Raw genomic sequence first — 23,185 nt, forward strand, 5'->3', positions numbered from 1 at the left:
CTTAACGCGCAGCCTGATGAAAGTGCAGTGATTCTTTGGTAGTCCGTCTGAGTTTCTTAGTTTGTACATGTCAGATACATTTACTAGTGTGTGACTCATGAGGATGGTAGGGGGCTGGCTGCAGGAGACAGGAGAGGTAGGAAGTGGGTTTTATCAGTGCTCCCTACATACCTGCCGAAAGAAGGGAATGCATGGAACTGCAGGCGTTGTGGCTAATTACAAATAATCATATGTTGATGGGCAAGACAAACAGATGTCCCTGCAAATACCCCCCTCTCTGTACTACCATGTCAACACACACCATCCGCTTCTTGTTGTTGTACATGTATGAAATTCTTAACCAAGCAATTAAACAAGCCCGCTGTCAACATTAAGCAGCTTTCATTAAGCACAGCATTTCTGATGCTTCTGCAAAAAAAATAAAACTTCCACTCCATCACCCACCCTCCTCTCACTCTGTCCCAATTAACACTCGGCCCCCATTACATTGATTGGAAGAGGTGTAGTATTGGCTTGGTGGGCCATGAACACATTGATCACATTGACCCACTATGTGAACCATGAGAAAATGTTGAGCTGCAGATATCTTACTCCCAGTAGCAGATTGAAATAAAATTGCCAGTGGGCGTGCAGCTGTTGTATCTTGTTCGAGGACTGAGTGTGTATAACATAAATACATTACATATTTATTTATATATATATATATACAGTCATATGAAAAAGTTTGGGAACCCCTCTCAGCCGGCATTATAATTGACTCTGCTTTCACACAAAAAAGATAAAAGTGGTATGTCTTTAATTTACCAGGAACAGCTAAGTACTGGGATGTTTTCCAAACAAAGATTTTTTGAAAATCAGTATTTAGTTTTATGAAATAAAATAAAATGTGAAAAACTGGCTGTGCAAAAATATGGGAACCCTTGTGGTCTTGCTGATTTTAATGCATGTAACAGCATGTAAAACTGAGGACTTTAAACACAAAATTGGTTGGATTATGTTGTTAAGCCTTTAACCTCATATAAAGGTCTGTTTAATCAGGATAAAAGGTATTGTAGGTGCCTAAATGCAAGTTCTACTTCTCTTTGACTCTCTGCAGAAGTGAGACAGAATGCGATCATCAAAACAGCTCCCAAAAGATCTTAAAAACAAAGATTATTCATTGTCATGGTTTAGGGGAAGGCTGCAAGAAGCTTTCCCAAAGGTTTCAATTGTCAATTTCTACTGTAAGGAACGTTGTCAGGGAATGGAAGGACACAGGCACAGTTGCAGTTAAACCCAGGTCTAGCAGACCAAGAAAAGTACAAGAGCGGCATATGCGGCGGATTGTGAGAATGGTTGCACACAACCCAAAGATCACCTCCAAAGACCTGCAAGAACATCTGGCTGCAGATTGTGTATCTGTATATGGTTCTACAATTCAGTGCAATTTGCACCAAAACATCTGTATGGCCGGGTGATGAGAAGGAAGCCCTTTCTGCGCCCACGCCACAAATACAGTTGCATGGAGTATGCAAAAGCTCATTTAGACAAGCCAGCTTCATATTGGAAGAAAATGCTTTGGACTGATGAGACAAAAATTAAGTTATTTGGTCTTTATAAAAAGCAGATGTTTTGGTGCAAATTGCGCTGAATTGTTGAACGATGTACAGATACACAATCTGCAGCCAGATGTTCTTGCAGGTCTTTGGAGGTGATCTGTGGGTTGTGTGCAACCATTCTCACAATCCTCCACCTATGCCGCTCCTGTTTTTTTCTTGGTCTGCCATGCCTGGGTTTAACTGCCACTATGCCTGTGTCCTTCCATTTCCTGACAACGTTCCCTACAGTCGAAATTGACAATTGAAACCTTTGGGAAAGCTTCTTGCAGCCTTCCCCTAAACCATGACAATGAACAATCTTTGTTTTTCAGATCTTTTGGGAGCTGTTTTGATGATCCCATTCTGTCTCACTTCAGCAGAGAGTCAAAGAGAAGTGCAACTTGCATTTAGGCACCTAAAATAAATTTTCTCATGATTAAACAGACATTTCTATGAGGTTCAAGGCTTAACAACATAATCCAACCAACTTTGTGTTTAAAGTCATCAGTTTTACATGCTGTTACAGGCATTAAAATCAACAAAACCACAAGGGTTCCTATATTTTTGCACAGCCAGTTTTTCACATTTTATTTTATTTCATACAACCAAATACTGCTTTTCAAAAAATCTTTGTTTGGAAAACATCCCAGTACTTAGCTGTTCCTGGTAAATTAAAGACATACCACTTTTATATTTTTTTTGTGAAAGCAGAGTCAATTATAATGCCGGCTGAGAGGGGTTCCCAAACTTTTTCATATGACTGTATATATCGTATATGTATATGTATTTATATGTATATATGATATATGCCTATTTGTATTGGGGCGTGGTTTTGCCCCAATTTTTCTCAGGACAGGTTTCAGTACATGAGCACTCATGTGGTTTCAAGGACCTAATAGGCACACGCCACACGTAAACTATATTCTTTGGGGGCCCTCGCTATACAAGTGTTGTTTTCCCCCACATCTAATCCTGCCTTGCCCCTTCACACACACAAACACACACTCTCCCTTATAGCCAGTCAAAGGGCAAACCGCTTCCCCACCTCCTGAAGGTGCACCTGGCATCTGCAAGTCCACTCCAATTACATCTCCCCAATTACAGGTTATGAACCAATTAGTCACCCTCTCATTTTACACTGCCCATATCACTCTCCCTCCTCACAGATACAATATGGGGGCATCTGTTAGAGATGGGACAGAGTGTCCTTCATTGACAGCATGAGGAAGGTTGCCGGTCTGTGGCATTTGCCGCTCAGTGTATCTTGAGGGAAAATATTTACCGTTCTTTTTTTTGCAAGAGATAATGTTTGAAAGGTAAACATCTTATATTTCATCCAGCTGTCTGGAGCGGTTACCTTTGCAAACTTCAACAAGCACATACATTGTAAGAAACACATACTGGGGATAATTAAGCTGTCAATTTGTAATTTATAGTGGCACTCAACTTGAACTTTCAGGGTGAGCCAGTTGGCCCTGCTCTAATTCCCACCTCCTTGATAACATGTTTGTTTTGTGTGTATGTGCTAGGAGCTGCGCACAAATGTGGATGAGCAAGTTTGCTCACTCACACATGAATGAGTGTATTTTGTTATTATTGTCAATGTGTCATGCTTTGTTTTACTATCTGTGGTATGTGTTGGATTTGATGTGTGTGTGCGTGTGTGTGTGTGTGTGTGTGTGTGTGTGTGTGTGTGTGTGTGCGTGCGTGTGCGTGCGTGTGTGTGTGTGTGTGTGTGTTTTGTAGAGTAGGTTTACAGTGTGTATGTGTATCCTCCCAGCCTAGTGGCTTCATTCCCAGTTGTAGTTGGCATGTGTAAAAACCCTTGCCCAGCTTGAGTGGAAAGTCACTGCTCCATAGCGACAACTCATTCACAATATGGCACTGTATCTGGCTGCTATTTAGTCTAACATACAAGCATATGACCATATGTCCACACACAGCATGGTGTAGAGCTAGCAGCTTGGTGCTGTGTGTAAACTATCTCCTCCTCCTATGGGGGATTGAATGGAGCTGTGCATGGGCCCAGGGTTAAGATTCAAAGTGTTTTGGCTGTGATCTCACAGCTTTCTGTTTTCTTTAGTATTCAGATAGCACTCCTCCTAGAGCTAGATCTTGTTTATGTTGTTTGCTGGCATGTTATTTCAATGTCAAAACAATGACATCATTAATTAAATTTGTATTAAATGTGCAGTTCCCAAGGACCACGCTGAAGTGCTACTGTAAATCGTCTGCCACTGAGTGAGCTTTCTTTTCCTGTGAGAAAAACATCTTGTGTTTTATTTTTATGCAGGGCATTATTATTATGCAAATTGGTTTAAACCAATATTTGTATGCCACTTGCTGTCTTCTTCCTTCTTAATACTCTCTCTTTGGTCACTCCTGCCGTCTGCCTCTGAAGTCCTGAATTATGACGTAATAGCAAGCTTTTTGTTTGTGTGTATACATGTGTGTGTATACAATGTTATCCAATTCCAAACAGAGTCTTCACTTAACACAAGCGAGCAGATGTCTGCTGTTGGGTCTCATGCTCGTTCCCACATTTCGAACCAGGTCTTGTTACTTTACTTACCTCAGCCAAAGATAACCTAAAATCCATGAATTGATTTTCCTCTATTCCGCGCACAGTACACATAGCAGTTTTTTTGAATGCCCTTGACACATGCTGCCTCTCTGACAGACTGAATCAATGAGCGTTATGTGTCATAAAAGTAATGCTGTGGTCTTCTTAACATGCTGCCTTGTTCCATGCGAGAGGCACATGTCATTGGCTTGAGCTCCTGATCCTGAAGCCAATTACCCAGCAATGTAAATTACAGTAGGGTTGATTTGAACCTCGGTTTATTGCGCTGCTCCTCGTATCTCTTTTAGCACCATTTCTTCTCGCATCCTAAATTCTCCACTCCACCTCAGCTCTCCATTGTGACTCTTAGCTAATAAGAGCAAGACATCAGACTGTCCCCATCTGCAAAAGCCCACGACCAAATCCCTAGCAGATGATGATTCTTTATCCTCACCCTTTAGCTTATTTTGTCCCTTTTCGCTCTGTTTTTCACAGGGCTTTTATCTTGGAGTTCTCTGTCTTCCTGCCTTTGTGTCTTGTGTATCTGTCAGAGGACTCATCCCATACATGTAAAGCTCAGTGAGAATATATATTTAATATTCAAGAATAAAGCTCAGGGGTAGACCGGTGGAGGGGCGGAAAATTGGAGCTTTGGCTAGTTTAATATGTATCCAAGTCAATGCACATGCTAATACATGTCCATGCACTAAAGATGTGTGTGCCTGTCCTCTGAGGAATGTGTTAGTTTTCTTGCAAGAGTTTGACCTTCAGACCTTGGGCTCCCATGACTGAAATTCCATTCATCCACACACACACACACACACACACACACACACACACACACACACACACACACACACACACACACACACACACACACACACACACACACACACACACATACTACATACAGTATGCTCAAACAACACACATGCACTTAGCTTCTTTTATCTCCTTGCTCAGAAATAGAACCTACACCACTTAGAAAACTGTAACAATACCCACAAACCCCCACTGCTGACAGATAAGAAATCCCAAAGATAAATGGCAACAAACAACAGCCATTAAAATCTTGACAGTTCTGAGGCTTTTGATCCCTCTTAAAAAAGCAGTCTTACCATGAAGCCATGTTAGCGTGGGTGCTCCAGTGTTCACCACCCTAGCACAAGTTGTGCTACGCTCTGCAGGCTGCCCAGCTGGGGCCCAGATGTGGCAGCCATGTCATGTGGAGCTGCGAGGCAGAAGATAAGAGGCCGATGGGTAGGCCTGCTCCTTGGTTCTTCGGTTTTGCTCGGCAGCGGTTCAACTAGATGTTGCGGTCGGTGCGATCTGAACTTTGACAGCCCATGTCATGCTTAATGCCTCACTTCCCAAATACAGCTCAGTGGGGCTGATTTATATCTACCAGGTGCTTCAGTGTGCAAGCTGCTCTGGGATGAGAGGGGGCATGTGGCCATTTCATTAAGGCAGATGAACAAGGGCTGCAGTGTGGATGAGGGGCAGGAGGCTGGTCTTTCTCAAATATAGCGCCACGCCACTGTAGCTGTCACAACACTCAGACCAGGCCAGCAGAGGAGTGGAAGGCAAAGTTATTCACACGCTCCACATTTCTTTAAATATCATGCCATTTTATGCTTTTCCCTTAACTCTCAGTTGGCTGTTTCCTCTGTCTTTCCCCCTCCCAGCCGTACAGAATGCATCCCTTGGGCATCTGCCTACCCAGATAAAAGTGCCTGGACACTTGCAAACACCACTGTGCCACGTTTGGGTGCAAGCCCTGAGCTGCCAACGGCTTTAATGGTCATGGGTTTTGATTTTTCCTTCACTGCTGGGTAGTGAAGATGCTTTGCCTCTGCCCCTTGTTTCTCTTCTGTGGGGCTCTTCACAGAGAGCGTTGCTTTCCAACCAATCCTAACCTCATTCTGTGCAACACAGACACCTTCTGACTACACAGCTCAGGGGTAGGCGATATCTGGAAGTGCTTCATTGTTTGCAATTGAATTTTAAAATTGGCTGATTCCCTTTCCGTTTTGTAGTGTGAAGGCAGCAGCTTTCCTTTTAATGTTAGACAGGTCTCCATGGAGGTCTGTGGCTCAAAACAGAACTCAGATTGAATGCATATGATCACTTACGATTACTGCTGCAGAAGGAGCTGTTGTCTTTTAGTCACATTTTACCTCTTTATTTCCTGCCAAACTTGTTGTGTTTTCCTCACACAAAGGCTCTCTGAACACTGTGGTCTGCTCTGTCAGTGCTCAACGCTGCTAGTGAAATGCAGTTTGATGTTACGCGCACACTTCAGAGTCAAGTGCTGAGGTGTCTTTCAGCATTGCCCTCCAGGCCACCTTGTTATACACTTAACAAGTTGTTTTCTTTTTTTTATTTCTACCCTTTTCCTCTGTTGACAGTTCATCATCACTGCTTTACTCAGAAGGAATGTGCATCCACTTCCAAGGTTTGCCTGAGAATCTGTCCTTGTAAACTGTAAGGCAAGCTCAGCTCTCCTTTAAGGCTTGATAGAATAAAGATCTGATTTATTCACTGTCAGTGTAAAGACTAGGCATCCCATTGGTCTGTAAACTGCCGCTCAGTGGCTTGTGTTCTTTAGGCACATTAACATTTCTATTTTGTGGATGTACCAACAATATGCTGTGGTATATAAAATACATTTTGAGATTGTATTTTACTTATTTGGGAATGATAGTCATCTCTATTTCATAAATCTAATTCCACCCGTCAGATTCCCTTCTGTGTTTTTCCAGTGAATGATCCTGGTTAGCCACACAGCTCATTGCAGAAGTGGCACATGCCGTGATTAACTGTGAACACCAACTGCAGATGTATGCCACTGTGGCACCAGATTAGCCATGGGAAAGTCAGTCATGTCAATAAAAGTAGGGGTCATTTAATTATTCATAGCAGGCTTGCTAGGAGAACCCTTTTGTCATTCTAACATATAAAACAGTACTTTATTTAAGACTTTGAAACTATTGTCCGTTTTGTTTTTCCTGTGTATTTTGACATTCGGTGTCTCCAAACTTTTCTTGTTCACTTCCTCTTTTAAAACACAGGGCACTTTGTTCTTTTAACGTTATTAAGTTTCATAATTCAGCAGGGGAAAGGGGCAGTAGAAAACACTTTTCCCTTGAGGTTTATTGTTTAAAACGAGTGCAGTTCTTTCCCAGGATAAGGGCTTCAGCTAAGCAGAGAGGAATCCGGGCCAGGCCTCATAAAAAAAGTATTTGTATACCAGGAAGATTTTCGCTTTTTCTTTTTAAATCTTTGTCATTAATGACTTTAGCAAATGTGAAGTGGGGAGTGAATGGTTCGGCTGTGCAGGGTCTTCAAAGGAACCCTCTAATTATTTATCCAGGATATCCTACTCTAGAATTATAGGCCAGGTCACCATTGGCTTTCATGCCTTTTTTCGCTGAAGAAATCATTTTCCACAGAATGGTTTCACTGGGACACCCTCTAATCCCTGCTATGTGTGCGTGCGTGTGTGCGTGCATGTGTGTGTGTGTGTGTGTGGGGAGGTGGGGGTGTAGCATATGTGTATGGGACTACACCACCCCTCAGTATGAGGTGCGTAATACAGGTAGTAAGTTTCCATTTCCCTCCATAACACTGTATGATTTTGCACATCTCTCCCGCCTCACCCTAGACAGCTCTCACCCACATTACTCAGGTTTCCTGGTCATTTGGCCTTCACAAGGGATCTTATCACCCTACTCAGGTTTAGACACTTAACTGAACACATGGTCCTAACCCTCAGGCTTGTGGCACTGCCTCACTGCTGCACTGCTCAGCCTGTGTGACTTAACTCATCCCCTCATACCACTACATGCGCCTCAAAGGATGTCCCAGTTTAACCACTGAACCAAATAAATATAGATTAGCTGTTTCCTTTTTGCTCTATAGGCTAGTCTAATATATATTATTTCTTGGAAAATACACCATTGATTCATCTGTTGGTGCCTTCTAAAACTCCCTTTAGCGTTTTACTAAAGAAGTGTGTCCCTTTAAGAATGCTCTGCAGTGGATACTTGTCTAATTCCAGGTGCCAGTGAACCCTGTGTTTTACCAGGTGCACGACTGGGTCATTACTAAGGTATTTGTTTTCCAGATTACACAGAAAGGCCTAGGATTATAGACATGTTATCCATGTCCTCGGTCTGTCTGTCAGGGCATGATCCCTGCATGGAGCCTGGATCCTGCTCCACAGTGTGCTCCAGTTTGCTGTCATGCCTGCTGGAAATCCCTAGACCACATCCCAGAGCGACCATGTTTTTATGGGGGTCCAGGCATGGTATGTGGTATGGGTGTGGTGTTGTGGGGTCATGTTTAGCCACAGCCCTTGCTGGACTGTGAATGGTCCATCCAAAACATTTACATAAAAGGTCCACAATTGTGATAATGAAGTGTTATATCATTGGGCTGCCAATCAATAATGCAGCTTCTTAAGGTTTAATGTTTCAATGATATTGATCATTTTAACAGTTGTGTTTGTGGTTGGCTTGCCTTAACTGCAGCGCTGCAAAACGGTGTGTGCTTGTGGCACCATGCGATCTTGCCTTTTAGGGAATCGTTTTCCCTAATGAAATAAATGTGTTTTTTCGCCTCCAAAAAGGACAATAATTCTATGTTTCACATTTGGTCAGCCCTAGTCTTCTGTACATCGTGTACTGTAGTCTACTATCATAACAATGACATTCCCAAATAAGTTGTGGTCATCGGTTCCCTTAACCCCTCTCTACCACCCTCATCCTGTTAGAGCAAATGAAATGGAGTGCAAACAGAAGCTCTGAAAGCACTGTAGTTAGCAGATTTCACTTCCACCCTCTCTTGAGAGAGTGTCTGCTTCCCGCAGATATAAATAGGTGCAGATTTGATAATTAATAGAAATGAAGGTCCTAGTGCTCAAATACTTTGATCAGCACATTTCCCCCCTTGTCCCTGACCTTTCATTGGCCATTCGTCTTAAGCACTCTTGCATTCTCTCTGGCTTTATATGTCAAGCTTGCTATTGCCATCTACCCTTTCTCTTTCCTGCTAATGTGCCATCAGAACAGAAACACATCTGTTTAGACTGTATATCAAAATATATATTTATGGGATTTCTAATTGTTTAACATTTAGAAAATATTCCCAAGGATCGTGATGAGTATGTTGTTTTCTGATTGATTAGTGCCAGACAGACCAGGGTACAAAGTGTCAAATGTTCTCCCAGCCTTTCTGCATTCCTCACTATGGGAACTGCATGCTAAAGGATGTTAGGTTCCATGTCAAACTGTTGCAAATCCGTCAATATCCATGTCTGTGGGTCTAAAATTGTGCAACATGGGGGCTGTGTATCTAACTAATCTGATAAGAATTTGAAAGACACAGCTATCTCTCTGTCTCTCTCTTTCCATCTGTCTTGCACTGTTTCTGACACACTACTCTGTATAACATGTGTTTTCAGAGTACTGCGTTGCTTGGGGGCTAACGTTAGCCTGTGCTCCCATAGCCCTTCCCTGATTATACATCAATACCTTAATTCCAAAGATAAGTAATGCTCTTATAAATTACCAAGCTTTCTAAACAAACCACATGGGACATAACAGGAAATTAATACAGTGCCATCTTTCAGTTGGGTTTGCTAATGTAGAAAGATAGCTTGTGTTTGTGTGCAGCCGCTGTAATAAGACGTTACTTTTATAGTAATTAAGTAGCCGCTGGTCTGTTTTATTTCTTATTTTGCATTCTTCAGAAACCTGGTTGTTATTGTCAAATCCATTGCAACTTTTCCCATTTTTTTTTTTTACAAAAACAGCAGTAGGAAAAAAAATCTAAAATATACTACATTTCGTCTCCTCTCCTTTTACCTCATTCCCTGTGCTGAGGTTTGAATAAAGTGATATGAGCCTTCTCAAATTTGCACTCCTCGTATACCATGGAAGCCCCCCATGCTGTTTGCTAATTGGCGGGAGACTGGGAGCTTCCTGCTGTGTGTTCGCTGCTTCCCTTTGCTTTGCCACCCCATCAGGTCTTACACCAACACTCTGCAGAACGCAGTAATTAACCCACAGCTAATTAACTACTTCTAATTACACCAGCACGCTGTTTCTATCACACCCTCCAAAAGTGAGGAAGCACTCCAGTGCCATGTGTGAATCCCCTCTGGAAGGGTTTGGAAGGTAGATGAGCTCCAATCGGATCAGGCTTAATCAGGCTGCCCCGTGTATGAATAACACACAGTTACTGCACTGTGATTTCACTGGTGCTTTTTGTCTTAAATCACTTTTCTTCCGTTCTGCAACATGGAATGGATTAGCAGAATTTGATGGTGTTGCATAAAGGGTAAAATCATTTCAAGGCTTGATTTCCAGTGTATTAACAAAGGAGGCAATTGATACTACAAACAAATCAATTAAGCCTCTTCTGGCCACTATAACTAGTGCAACATGGTTTCTGAAATTGAGTGCTGTGAAACTAAAACAATCAGCACGTCTCCCTCCTGGGTTTTTCGGGTTTGCTCATATTGTGATCTTTTGTTTATTTTATTTTATTTTATTTTATTTTATTTTATTTTATTTTATTTTATTTTATTTTTATTTTATTTTATTTTATTTTATTTTATTTTATTTTATTTTATTTTATTTTATTTTATTTTATTTTATTTTATTTTATTTTATTTTATTTTATTTTATTTTATTTTATTTTATTTTATTTTATTTTATTTTATTTTATTTTATTTTATTTTATTTTATTTTGCTATGGGGACCCGCCATGAGCTGTGTCCTTAATAAAGTAAACTAAAGAAAACAAGTGATTAGCTAGATTTATTTTAGCTATCAGTGATATTTTAGTTTCAAAATTAGTTTGATATATCAAGTATGTACACAAAGCAAGGTTATAGAAATCTGTGAGCTGTTGTCTTGACTTCATAACACCTAATGCTTCTTGGTTTTTCACTGGCTGTAACATGATAGAAGCGGCATGCCTCAGTTCTGCTATCTCTGAGAAATAATCCCAGACATGCCAGTGACCGGCCCCCTCTACTCACACACACTCATGTAAACACACGGTACTGTTCTTCCCCGCCTCAGACTCAACACAGCCACGGCTATTTCTGTTCCACAGACTGATAGCTCCTACTGAAGATCATTGATTTTACGGGAAGCCCTGTTTACAGGCTGAGTGCCATCGACCTGAGGTGACTTTTTGCCTCCTCGCAGTTGGAGCAATACTGGAGCACCCTTACATCTGCATTAGCAGAATAGTAGACAGGATATTTACAGCACCCAATAAACAACATCGTACTGTACATGGTTAATTGTCAGATGTACAGTGTTTGGCATCAGGGAGAAAGGGGACTATTTTCCATAGCAATGGTTGACAAACTTTCTTTCTTTTTTTCTTACAACTCCATTGACGAATCCCTGTGATAGGAATCTTGGACACTGGTAGATAATAAAAAAAAATCCATTTCAGACAGCTTGAATCATTTTCAGTGTTTATTATTTGATAAAAAAATAGTCTTTATAAATTAAAAATATTGTGTGGTGTATTTCTTAGTAGAGTGTCAGGTAATTGTATCAAACTATCGGGCTGTGGAACAACAACTGTGGTCAAGCCAGCGGTCTCTCGTTTTTGCTTGGTCTAACCAGCCGCTTCTTTATTTATTCCCCCCGTGTTGTTGTGAGCACAGAGACTGCTCGGTGCAACTGAAAGAGACAGTAAGCGAACAACGCTGGCTGCGGCAGTTAGCCTACGTGACATCGTAGCAGTGGGACACAGTGTAGCCAACTGATTCATTTAATGACGAGGAAAAACACCACACAATAAACATTGCTGCGCTCACATTTTCGCCAAAACACAAGACTCTCTTCACTCTAGCCGAGGTCACTACACACGGCGGAAATTATTATTTCGACCAACTTTGGTCAAGCCAGTGGTCTCTCGTTTTTGCTTGGTCAAACCAGCCGCTTCTTTATTTATGCCCCCTGTGTTGTTGTGAGCGTGTATTTACTACTATTTATGGCGTAAACACACTGAGACGGCTCGGTGCAACTCATAGGGACAGTGAGCGAACAGTGCTGGCTGCGGCAGCTACGCAGTGGGACAGTGTAACCAACTGATTAATTTATTGACGAGGAAAAACACCACACAATAAACAGTGCTGTGCTCACATTTTCGCCAAAACACAACACTCTCTTCACTCTTGCCGAGATGACTAGGCCTACACATGGCGGAAATTATTCTTTCGAGCAATCAAATGACGGCAGTGTGTAGCTCCGCCTTTTAGGCACCCTTTTAGGTGGCTAGTACCCCTACGGAGGAGTACTGAGATTAGGAGCATCTCAGAGCGGTTAGGTGCGCTTAAACCGTACCCTACCCAACTTTTGCCAAATGAAAAGCCAAACTACCCGGACCGAACCGCTCCGATCCGACCCGCTCTACTCGGTGGAAACGAGGCATTAGGTGTAGGCTCAAGTCTTTCCAGGGAAGATACAGTATAGAAAGGCAGAAAGAGACACTGACAATGCAGTGTTAGAAATGTCAATTTCCTCACTGTAAGGGCACAGTGTTAAAACCAGAATTTACTAAGCCTTGTAGGGCATTAGGAAAGGACTTATGTTAGGTGCAATGCATGCACGCCTTTATTGGTGATTAATTGGAACAAACCTAGGAGATAAACCTGTGCCTCACTCTGCCTGAGGACTACAATGGTTTCCCCCATCAATGAGCATGTCCCTAGTGCAACATCAAAGGCCTTCCCCTGCTTTATCAATAAGAACCCTTCCTTCCCACATCTTCCTGTAACTTGCTTAGCGTTCACACCATTGATTTTCCAATAAGCGCCCCTTACCCTGCGGTGGCTGGACAGGCTCTGTGATGGCTCAGAGACCAGACACCAACAGGCAACATCACTGAGGGACAATTGAAAATCGTATCTGGTGTATTGTTTGGGGTCTTCTTGGCGTATAGAGAAACAGTGCCTTTTCCGTTTTAAAGAGGAGTTTCCTCAATGCTGACGTGTTTGCAGATAGGATTAAGGGTCAGGGCTGTATCACGCCTATGGCCCAGCAGTATTCACAGTTAGGGCTGAGTTAGAGCTAATTCCCTCAGGAAAGCCTCGAGGGCAGGGTCCTCTGGAGGCAAGGCTAGGCCTTCAGGCAGGTGATCAAGCATGCTTATAATCAGATGGTTCCTTAGCCTTTAATTCTACCTGCAGTTGGCTGGTAAATCCCACCTAATGAAAGGACCCATAACTTAAAACTTATCTCATTTTCCATCCCTAGCAAATTACATCCAGACCCCACTGTCTGACAGTGTTCATTAGAACTGAAGCATTTTCACAAGGTTCAGACATTTCTGCTTTGTGAGTATGGTGGGAGGAGGTAGAGTATGACTTTTTATTGTGTTGTCATAGAAGAGAGAGCAGGGTGGACCCTGGCATTAGCCTTTGAAGGCAGGTGGCAGCAGGAGTGTGAGTTCTACAGTCAGGATCTGTGCGTCGGCATGCTCTCCCTCAGGAATCTAGCCTTTTCTTCCCTCTGATTATCTCTTATTGTCAGCTAAGGTTTGTTTTGGCTGCATGCAGCTTGCTTATTGTCAACTCAGTGGGCCCAGATTCAAAATTACGATACAACACAAGGGCACAGGCCATGGCAGGATCACTTGTTCTGTGCAGTGGTATGCCAAAGAAAATTACAACTTTTCTACATATTACAGTATATAACCTTACATAAATCCACTCAGCAGTAGTCACCTTTACAGACCTGCTTCATCATTTTGATTTGTGGTTATTAACACAGTCAGCACACAGAGACGCTGGCCTCCTCCACTTCCCCTCTCCTTCGACCGCTTCTCTTTGTCTGTCTCCTGGACTCCTTTAGTGCCTCCCAGAGATTAAAGCTTTTCCTGCTTTAAACAGGTGTCACTGAGCCAGGCAGACCTCCTAGAGACAAACAGCGTTATATCAGTCGCCCCATCTGCGACTTGCCGACTCCAGACAATCCCATTGCTCATCAGTAACCACTGCTGGTTATTGAATTACACCATCTTGATTTTAAAGGACAATCCTGTTTTCTGTAAGCAGTGGACACGCCAAGCTGGCTCAGAGCTCCAGCACTGATCAAGAGTCATCGTGTTATCCTGTCTACTGCTAATTGCGTCAGGTATCTTACAGCCGTAATGGGAATGGATGGGTACATATCCTCACTACAGTACACTGTAGCCACTCTGTGCAGACTCAAGACTATTCAAAGATGAAAGTAGCGAACTTTAGAGGTCATTTAGAACTAACAATCTTAACTACAAGTTACGCTGTGCGCCTAGTGTTCCCAGGCCTGGTTGAGACAAGCAGTGGAATCTGGAGGAGCGGCTGATAGACTAGATTACAGGAACAAGGTGTGAAACACTGTGCTCAGAAAGGACACATGGGGACTTTTTTCCTTGAAGGCAGTTTTTTCCCCTTTTCCTTTTGTGCAGTTTATCCACGTGCTTTTCGTTTAAAGAATCACTGTCTGTTTGACATGTGGTATTTTTTCCCCCCTTGCATTATTCTCGCTGCCCGTTTGTGTGAAATGACTGTTGAGCTCATAGCCTCTTATTAATGGAGCAGATAATAAATACAGACCAGCATGGCTAGTAGTATCCCCTCACTCAATATGGCAGCCATCTCTAAATCATGCCTGGCTGTATAAAGCAATCTTGATAATAAGCCAGCCAGTCTAATATCTTTCAATTTATATGCAAAGCAAGGCAAGGGTCATGAGGGTTAGATTCTGTAGTGTGTAAACAAAACAACAAGATTGGCCATACTGACAGAAAATGTCTGTCCCCAGGTATTTATGACAATAACATTTACATAATATTTTCAGTCATTTTTTAAATTGCCTTGAGACCATGGCTTTAACAATTTTAACTTTTCTTTATTTGTTACTTTGTCCACAATTTGCTCCTCTTGCTTGCTATTGTGTACTCTGAAGTCCAAATGCAAAAGCACATGTTTAAAACCAATAATTGTAGTTCAAGTGCAGACAGGCTGGAGATTTCTCGTGTATGTTGGGTGTGAGGTGAACTTCATCAGACATTCATGAAAAGGCAGACAGACATTATCAATCTCTCAAGTGGTTAATATGTTAGGCGATGGGGGTAGACTCCATTCTGATCACAGCTGAAATTTGCATCCCTAAGTAAATAAGTAAATAAATCAAGTGCAAGCAGTGAATGTGCTAATCAACCAGGACATGGCAGAGAGCTTGGTGCCGGGAAACTTTGCTCATGTAATATTCAGTAATGGTGGGTTAAAGGGCAGCCCAGAGTTATTGGTTTCAGCCCGATTGCCCCCTTTAATCAATGTTGGCTGCATCCCTTTAATAAAATTATTAGCTCAGCAGTATCTTGCGCTATCATCTCATCTCTTCTGCGCTCTAAATTGCAGCCTGTGTTGGGCCTTTCAAATGCTCGGGGCATGGCCAGCTCCCGAAAGCTCAGCTCCCATTTATTATTTCAGAGGCGGAAGATGGCTGGAGTGTTTGAAACCAAGCTGAGCGCAGAGGTTATTGGATGCAAGATCTAAACACAGCTGCAGTGAAGTCCCAACCCGCTTATGTATTTTGGGCTCATAGAAAATACCGCCTTATATTGCTCTTGTTTGAGTTCAAACACATCTTCATCAATAATGCACACACATCATATTCTTCTTATGGCGTACACTTCTTGAATATGGAGTGATAATGGTGATACTGTTAAGTTTACCTTTTTATAAGTTTCCCTTTCTCTTCCAGTTATGTAAATCTACTATGTGCTGATGGGTGAATTCTCAGTGTCTAATTATCTCACAAGGAATCTATTTGATCCATTAAGTTGGCCTGTTTCTCCTTTTTTCTGACTTCAAGTTAATTAAAAACGGATGTAGGATTTGCAGAATATGAGATTAGAGGTGTTGTTTGGAAGGTGAAGATAAAAGATTGTACCTTTCTGATATGGCAGGAAGATGAATCATGGATGGCTTATTAGTGCTTGTCTCAAGCATTGTGTTTAAGTACCTAATCTAGGGTAATGAGCAAGGTGTCATTTTTTCCAATTATATCTCAGACGTTTGACTCACTCAATGCGCCATATGTTTGATTTTCTTCTTTTAAGGTTCCTATAAGTAGTGTCTCTCATATACTCTCTGTATCTGATCTGTTTTTAATAGGCCTAGTAATAATTTGGAAAATATAAACATTTATCTTTCCAACATTGGCATGGTAAATGATGAGTTGTGTGCTTATGTATAAGTATTTGAAGACTCCCAAATACAACAATAACCTTTTATCTCACCCATTTGTGTCCCTGCAGGCCTGGATGCGATGAACGCCTCATGTAGGCATCAGCATGGACAGCTGTGAGTCTCCTGTGGTTTCTGGGACAGACGATGGGCTCGGCTCCTCCCAGCAGCAGCAACCACCACAGCCCTGGAACGATCACTCTAGCTCACAGGTCCCTTGCACCAACCAGGCCCCTTCCCTTGACCCCCTGTCTCTTTCTGCTCCATACCCTTCTCAACCCCAAAACCCCAGTGCTCCTCATGACAGGGTGAGAGAACCACAGTCCCAGCAGCAGCAGCAGCAGCCAAAACAGACATCACCCCAGACCCAGCGTGATAGCTCTGCCACAGGCCAGCTGCATCCTAGAGGAGAGGGTCTTGAGGAAGAAGATCAAGAGGGAGTGAGCTGTGGTGAAGAGGAGGAATCCGAGGACTTAGATGAAATGGAGATTGACAGCTGTTTCCCAAGTCTTCAAACCTTTCCTGGGGTGCCCATGGCTTCAGGCGGAGGGGGTATGCCCACTCTTCTGCGACATCAGCCCACACTGCAGGGAGCACCTGAAAGTGGCAGTGAGGAAGGAGAGGAGGAAGAGGAAGAGGAGAGCAGTGATGTGGAGAACCTGGCTGGAGAGATAGTCTACCAGCCAGATGGCTCAGCCTACATCGTAGAGAGCCTCAGTCAGTTGATCCAAAGTGGTGGGGGCATGGTACCCGGCCTGCTTCCCACAAACTCTCCCACCAGTGGTGGAAAACCGGGGGAACCTGCTGGGACTTCATCTTCGGTCTACCCTCAGATCATCAATACGTTCCACATAGCCTCATCCTTCGGGAAGTGGTTTGGCAATTCCGACCAAGGTTTCCCCAATACCTCAACCATGGCAGGCCTCAGCCCTGTCCTGCACAGTTTCCGTGTCTTTGATGTGCGGCACAAAAGCAACAAGGATTACCTGAACAGCGATGGGTCTGCCAAGAAGTCCTGTGTATCCAAAGATGTTCCCAACAACGTGGATTTCTCCAAATTTGATGGGCTAGCCCTATATGGCAAGGGTAAACCCATTCTCATGTGTTTTCTCTGCAAGCTCTCCTTTGGTTATGCACGTTCCTTCGCCACTCATGCCGTCCATGATCATCGCATGACATTGTGTGAGGACGAGCGGCAGCTCCTAGGGGACAAACATGCATCTGCCATCATCCAGGGCATTGGGAAGAACAAAGAGCCCCTCATAAGCTTCCTGGAACCAAATACCAAGAGCACTCCTCTGCCACCTACCCTGTTTCCCACTAACGCTGGTCAGAGCTTCTATGGCACATTTAGTGGTGTCCATTTGGAGCCTGAATGCAGCAGCGGGGGCAGCGAGACCCTCCTGAACAAAGACTCTGACTCGGACCTCCAGCAACAGCAGCAGCAACAAACCCCACTAAGCTCGGTCCTCTCTCTTGGAGGGCTGAGCATTCCCAAACCATCCACTCTTACCTCATCCCTAGGCTCTGCCAAAGACTCCAATGCCCTGCCCATACAGGGAGGGAGAACAGAGGAGCCTGCTGGGAAAGAGTTGGCATGCAAGGGAGAGGATGTGGACACTGACGGACATGAAAGCCAAGCGCACCTATCGAGCAAGATGGGGGGGTCGGAAGAAGAGGAACTTTTATTAGGGGAGGAGGACGATGAGGTGGAGGCAAATAGCACTGCAGTGGCCTGTGGTGGTAACAGTAGCAGTGTCGGGGATGAAGCAGGGGAACCAGCTGTCTCAAACCAAAGCATTTCCAAATCTCCTTTATTAATGCCTAGTAGCGCTCTCCAGCCTTCTGCCTGCACATCTGCAGTCAGTTCCACACTCAACAGCAAAGGCCCTGCTTCCACTTCCTCCTCTGTCAAGAGAGAGGGTTCAGCTGCCGACGGTGGAGGGAGGACCCCAGAACTCCCTCTGAGCTTTAACTGCCAGGGACCCACTGTTCCCATGGTAATGGCAACAGCTGCCATCAGAAAGAGCGACGATGACACTGCTGGAACTTCCTCCCCACCTCTGTCCTCCAATGCTGCTGCTGATGAAAGTGCCAATCGAGATAGTGCCACAGCTCCAGAACCAAATGATTTCCTAGCAGAGGGAGAGGAGGAAAATGGAGCCCTTCTGCACCATCACCACATGTACCACCATCCTCATCACCTCCACCTATCATCTCATGGCCACTCCCATCCCCTCCCAGGGGGCTCCTGTGACATAACGGGGATGGGCGAGTGTTCACAGAACCATGGGCCTGGTGGCAGTGGAGGAAGTGGAGTTGAATGCCCTAAATGTGACACAGTTCTTGGCTCCTCACGCTCCTTGGGTGGTCACATGACGATGATGCATTCACGCAACTCATGCAAGACACTCAAGTGTCCCAAATGCAACTGGCATTACAAGTACCAGCAGACGTTGGAGGCCCACATGAAAGAGAAGCACCCAGACTCTGGAGGCACATGTTCGTACTGCACCAGTGGTCAGAGCCACCCGCGTCTTGCTCGTGGAGAAAGTTATACCTGTGGATACAAGCCCTTCCGGTGTGAGGTATGTAGCGAAGAAATGTCTGTCTTTACGTGTTGCTTAAAGTTGTGTTTTTCTTTTAGCTTTTTATGTTTATGCAAGATATAAATTGATATGTGAAAATGTATGTATCACATTCAAAATACTATGTCCTATATGTTGTAGGTGTGTAACTACTCGACCACCACAAAGGGCAACCTAAGCATCCACATGCAGTCGGACAAGCACCTGAACAACATGCAGACACTGCAGAACGGAGGCACCATTTGCACTGGGCAGGAGCAGGTGTTTGGACATACCCCAGGAGGAGTGGTAGCGGTCCCCTCAGTGACCCAGGCCAGTCCCCATCACCCTCCCCACCACCATCCAACACAGTCCTCTGCCCACATGGCTGTATCGTGTGGGGCCCCCTCCCCGACCAAGCCCAAGAGCAAACCCACTTGGCGGTGTGAGGTATGTGACTACGAGACCAACGTGGCAAGGAACCTGCGTATCCACATGACCAGCGAGAAGCACATGCACAACATGATGCTCCTCCAGCAGAATGTGACTCAGATGCAGCATGGTCGACTTGGATTGGGGGCCATGCCTTCACCCTCTGAGGCTGAGCTCTACCAATATTACCTGGCCCAGAACATGAGCCTACCACCAGGCCTCAAGATAGACCCAGCTGGAGCTGAGGCCCAATTCCTGATGGGGAGCTTTCACCTTGATCCCAACATGGCCGCCTTGGCCCCTGCACTTGGTGAGCCCTGTTTTAGGAAAAAAACTTTTTTATGTTTCCTTACTGATTGTGTATGATGGTCAGCTTGATTACAGTAGGCCTTTTCTCTATGTGATCTCACATCCATAGTAAAACCTTCTACTGCACCAGACCAGTCATCAACCATTATATAGCTGTACATGTGCCAAGAAGCATGTATAAACACTGACATAATTTGTTTTTAATCTCACACTGTCCTTTTATACAGTTCTGTAAGTGACACTGTGTTGATCTCATTCCAACCTATTTCTGAAGTTGACTTATTTCGCTCACAAGAGGTGAGTTAGAGGGCAAAACTTCAATGTTCTCTTCTCCTTTCCCTCCCACTTAGGCAGCCAGCCTTAGCCTTTTTATGTCATTATTCCCAAACTGCTGCTGAACTTCAACACTGGAGTTCTCAATTTTTTCCAACTTCATAATTGCAGCCATAAATTTGATCATGGTCAAAGACGGGAGGTTAGAGAGCTCAGCATGGGTAATTCAGCAGCATAGCAGAGTGTTTGGCGTGCCAGTTATAACCCTGCAGTTTGCACAGACCTGTCTTCAACTGTCGCCAGTTCAAAGACACAGACAAGAATGGATTGTTGAAACTTATTCTTTTTTTCCCTCTTCTGCCATCTGGTTCATTTTCATGTGGGGTGAGTTCTAATAAGCATGTTACAAGGGAGGCAATGATGACACAGTCTGGGCTCATAAACTGCAGCATCCTCAGTTATCCTTTCACACTTTAAGGAACTCCTAAAGCCATCATACACAAACACTGACTTATATCAACTATACAGTGTGATCCATCGAGCTCAGTAAAAGTGAACCCGCCATTACAAAGAAATCTCAGACCAAGCAGCTAAAGTGAGAGTTGCTCTTTCATGATCTCACAGTAGATGTTTGACTTTTGAGTGTATTGCCAAAGAAAGAGATACAAAATTCTGACCTCAGATTAGCTCAGCTCGCTTGTAATCCTCATTCCCATGACTCAGGTATTGTACTGGAAAGAAGATATTTGATGGGAGTGCAAGAGAGTAAAGAGAAAATTGGGGAATGGAACTTTTAGTTATTTGGGCGCAAATCTGTCTATCATACACTATGAAACAGGACAAATGTCTAGTCAGACAGCTGTTTAAAACATATGTTTTGGATAGTGAAAAGGCAAAAAGAAATTGTAGCATGTGAAGATTAACTTTTTCAAGCTGTTTGTAGATCCATCTAGCACTAGCAATCTGTTTTTGTATAACAATGTGGACATGGGTTGACATATAAACTATACTTTTGAAATATTATGGTTGCAATATAAATTAACTTTATGTAATAACAGATGCAAAGCTACAAATCAATGTCCTAATCGAATTGTCTTCGACCAAAATTTAGTGAGGAACAGGATCTAGATCCATGGTAAATTATTGAATCTGCGTATCTGCGTATCGTACATTTGTAAGAGATAGCATGTAAGGAACCATGACTGGGGAGCTGGGTCTGTGAGCGATTTCAGAGGGCTTCACAAAGGTCTCCCTCTCCTGGCTATAAAAATTCAGGTAATGGAGAAATAGTCCAAGAGCAGGGCTGCATACTTCAGCAATAAATAAAAAGGAGCTGCTGGAATTAATTTAGTGTAAAGCCAGGCGGGGTCAAACCTGCATGCTCAGTCTGAGCATTGAAAAGATTAAAGATCAGCAAGCAAAGGCATAAGAAACGGCTACTCTTACCTCATTTTTTTTTAGCATTCCTTGAGTTACCTTTCCCAGAAGTTTTAGAAATCAGTTCTGTGCTCATGTCACAGGATATGTGTTTGCAATGTTTTTAGTTTTTTCTCACTATTTTAGACTCTGTTCCAAACAGAATTAATCTGTTTGGTGTCCATATTGATTTAGAGGCAATCTGCAGATAAAGAAAAGCAGATGGATCCAAGTCGAGAAGTACATTTTTTAAAATAATTATTATTATTAAGTGCACAAGGCTGATGGATTTGATTCACAGTTTTGTGTGTTTGGTAACTACCTAGTTATTCAGTATAGATAAAATAACTTTATTTTTTATGGTTTATTTACAGGCAGGCAATGAAAGTGCACCAGCTTGAACATACATGACATAATGACACTTGCATGTATTAACCATTTTACCCCCTTTTCGCTTTTCTTTTTGTCTCTCTTTTTGTTCCATTCTAGTTGGTGGGGAAATCCCTATGGACGTACGAATGGGCGGTGGGCAGTTGGTGTCTGAAGAACTGATGACCCTGGGAGAAAGTCTATCACAAACCAGCGATCCCTCCCTCAAGCTGTTTCAGTGCGCTGTGTGCAACCGCTTTACCACTGACAACCTGGATGTGCTTGGCATGCATATGGGAGCCGAACGCAGCCTACCGGAGGAAGAGTGGCGTGCTGTGGTGGGCGACTCTCACCAGTGCAAGTTGTGCCACTACACCACTCAGCTCAAGGCCAACTTCCAGCTGCACTGCAAGACAGACAAGCACGTGCAAAAGTACCAGCTTGTCGCCCACATCAAAGAAGGGGGCAAAGGGAATGAATGGCGCCTGAAATGTGTGGCCATAGGCAATCCAGTGCACCTGAAGTGCAATGCCTGCGACTACTACACTAACAGCCTGGAGAAGCTGAGGATGCACACTGTCAATTCCCGCCACGAGGCTAGCCTCAAACTCTACAAGGTTAGTAGTACCCAAGCTCTCCTATTGCACCCTGCACTCAACCTTCCCATGCCAGTCAATCACACTTTTCCCATTATTACTCAATGTATACATAACTTAAAGAAGCGAACATGTAGGATATCGGTGGCAGAAATGTTTATAATCAGACTTCTCCATGCAGCTCAATAGCCAACCATTAATATGATCATGCTGTCTATAGAGTTTTATTGCACTATTTGAGGCATTGCAATATGCAGACGGAGGAAGAATGTTAGTGTAATTTTTTGGGAGTATTTATTATCCAATTGAACTTTGATGAGTTTAAAACAAACGGCCCAAATGTTCCCATAATCCTCTCCAATGCTAACTTGATGCTTCTCTTAGAGAAACAGTATTCCAGTACAAAGTTCCAGTATTGCCCACACCACTAAACAAGCACGCTCCCTAGGCATGAGGCAAGGCCACACTGCTGCCATGAGAAGAACATGGCACATGAGGCTGGTATGGAGGCTAAGGGGTGAATCACATGGAGATGAATGAAGAAGTGTGAGGAGACAGAGGTTTGGTGCTAATACTCCTCGGAGCGGGAAAGGCTGAATCGTTCTCGACAGCCGTATTGATTTTTGCTGGACTTGGAGCTTCACCTTCTCCTCTAATCATTCCATAATAGCCAATGGATGAACACTCTCCGAACAAATGGCCATAAATCTAACGGGCCTGATTCCACTTAGGTACCTATCCTGTGTGTCTGCGGCTTTGGCCACTCTGCGCTTAACCCAAACTGGCATAGCTGCACTCCCACACACGCTCACACACAC

At 43.6% G+C, this 23,185-nt stretch overlaps 1 protein-coding gene across 1 annotated transcript in view; it reads left to right on the forward strand.

Moving 5' to 3' along the window:
• Positions 1–23,185, forward strand: part of zfhx3b (zinc finger homeobox 3b) — a 138,595-nt gene that overhangs the window by 32,205 nt on the left and 83,205 nt on the right. The window contains exons 2-4 of the mRNA XM_080033941.1: positions 16,477–18,993; positions 19,135–19,714; positions 21,892–22,388. Of these exons, the coding sequence (XP_079890067.1) occupies positions 16,513–18,993; positions 19,135–19,714; positions 21,892–22,388 (3,558 nt within the window). The 5' untranslated portion in view covers positions 16,477–16,512. The remainder of the gene's footprint in view (positions 1–16,476; positions 18,994–19,134; positions 19,715–21,891; positions 22,389–23,185) is intronic.

The sequence above is a fragment of the Ammodytes marinus genome (assembly GCF_949987685.1).
Source record: "Ammodytes marinus genome assembly, chromosome: 1".
In the NCBI taxonomy this organism is placed as follows: Eukaryota; Metazoa; Chordata; class Actinopteri; order Uranoscopiformes; family Ammodytidae; genus Ammodytes; species Ammodytes marinus.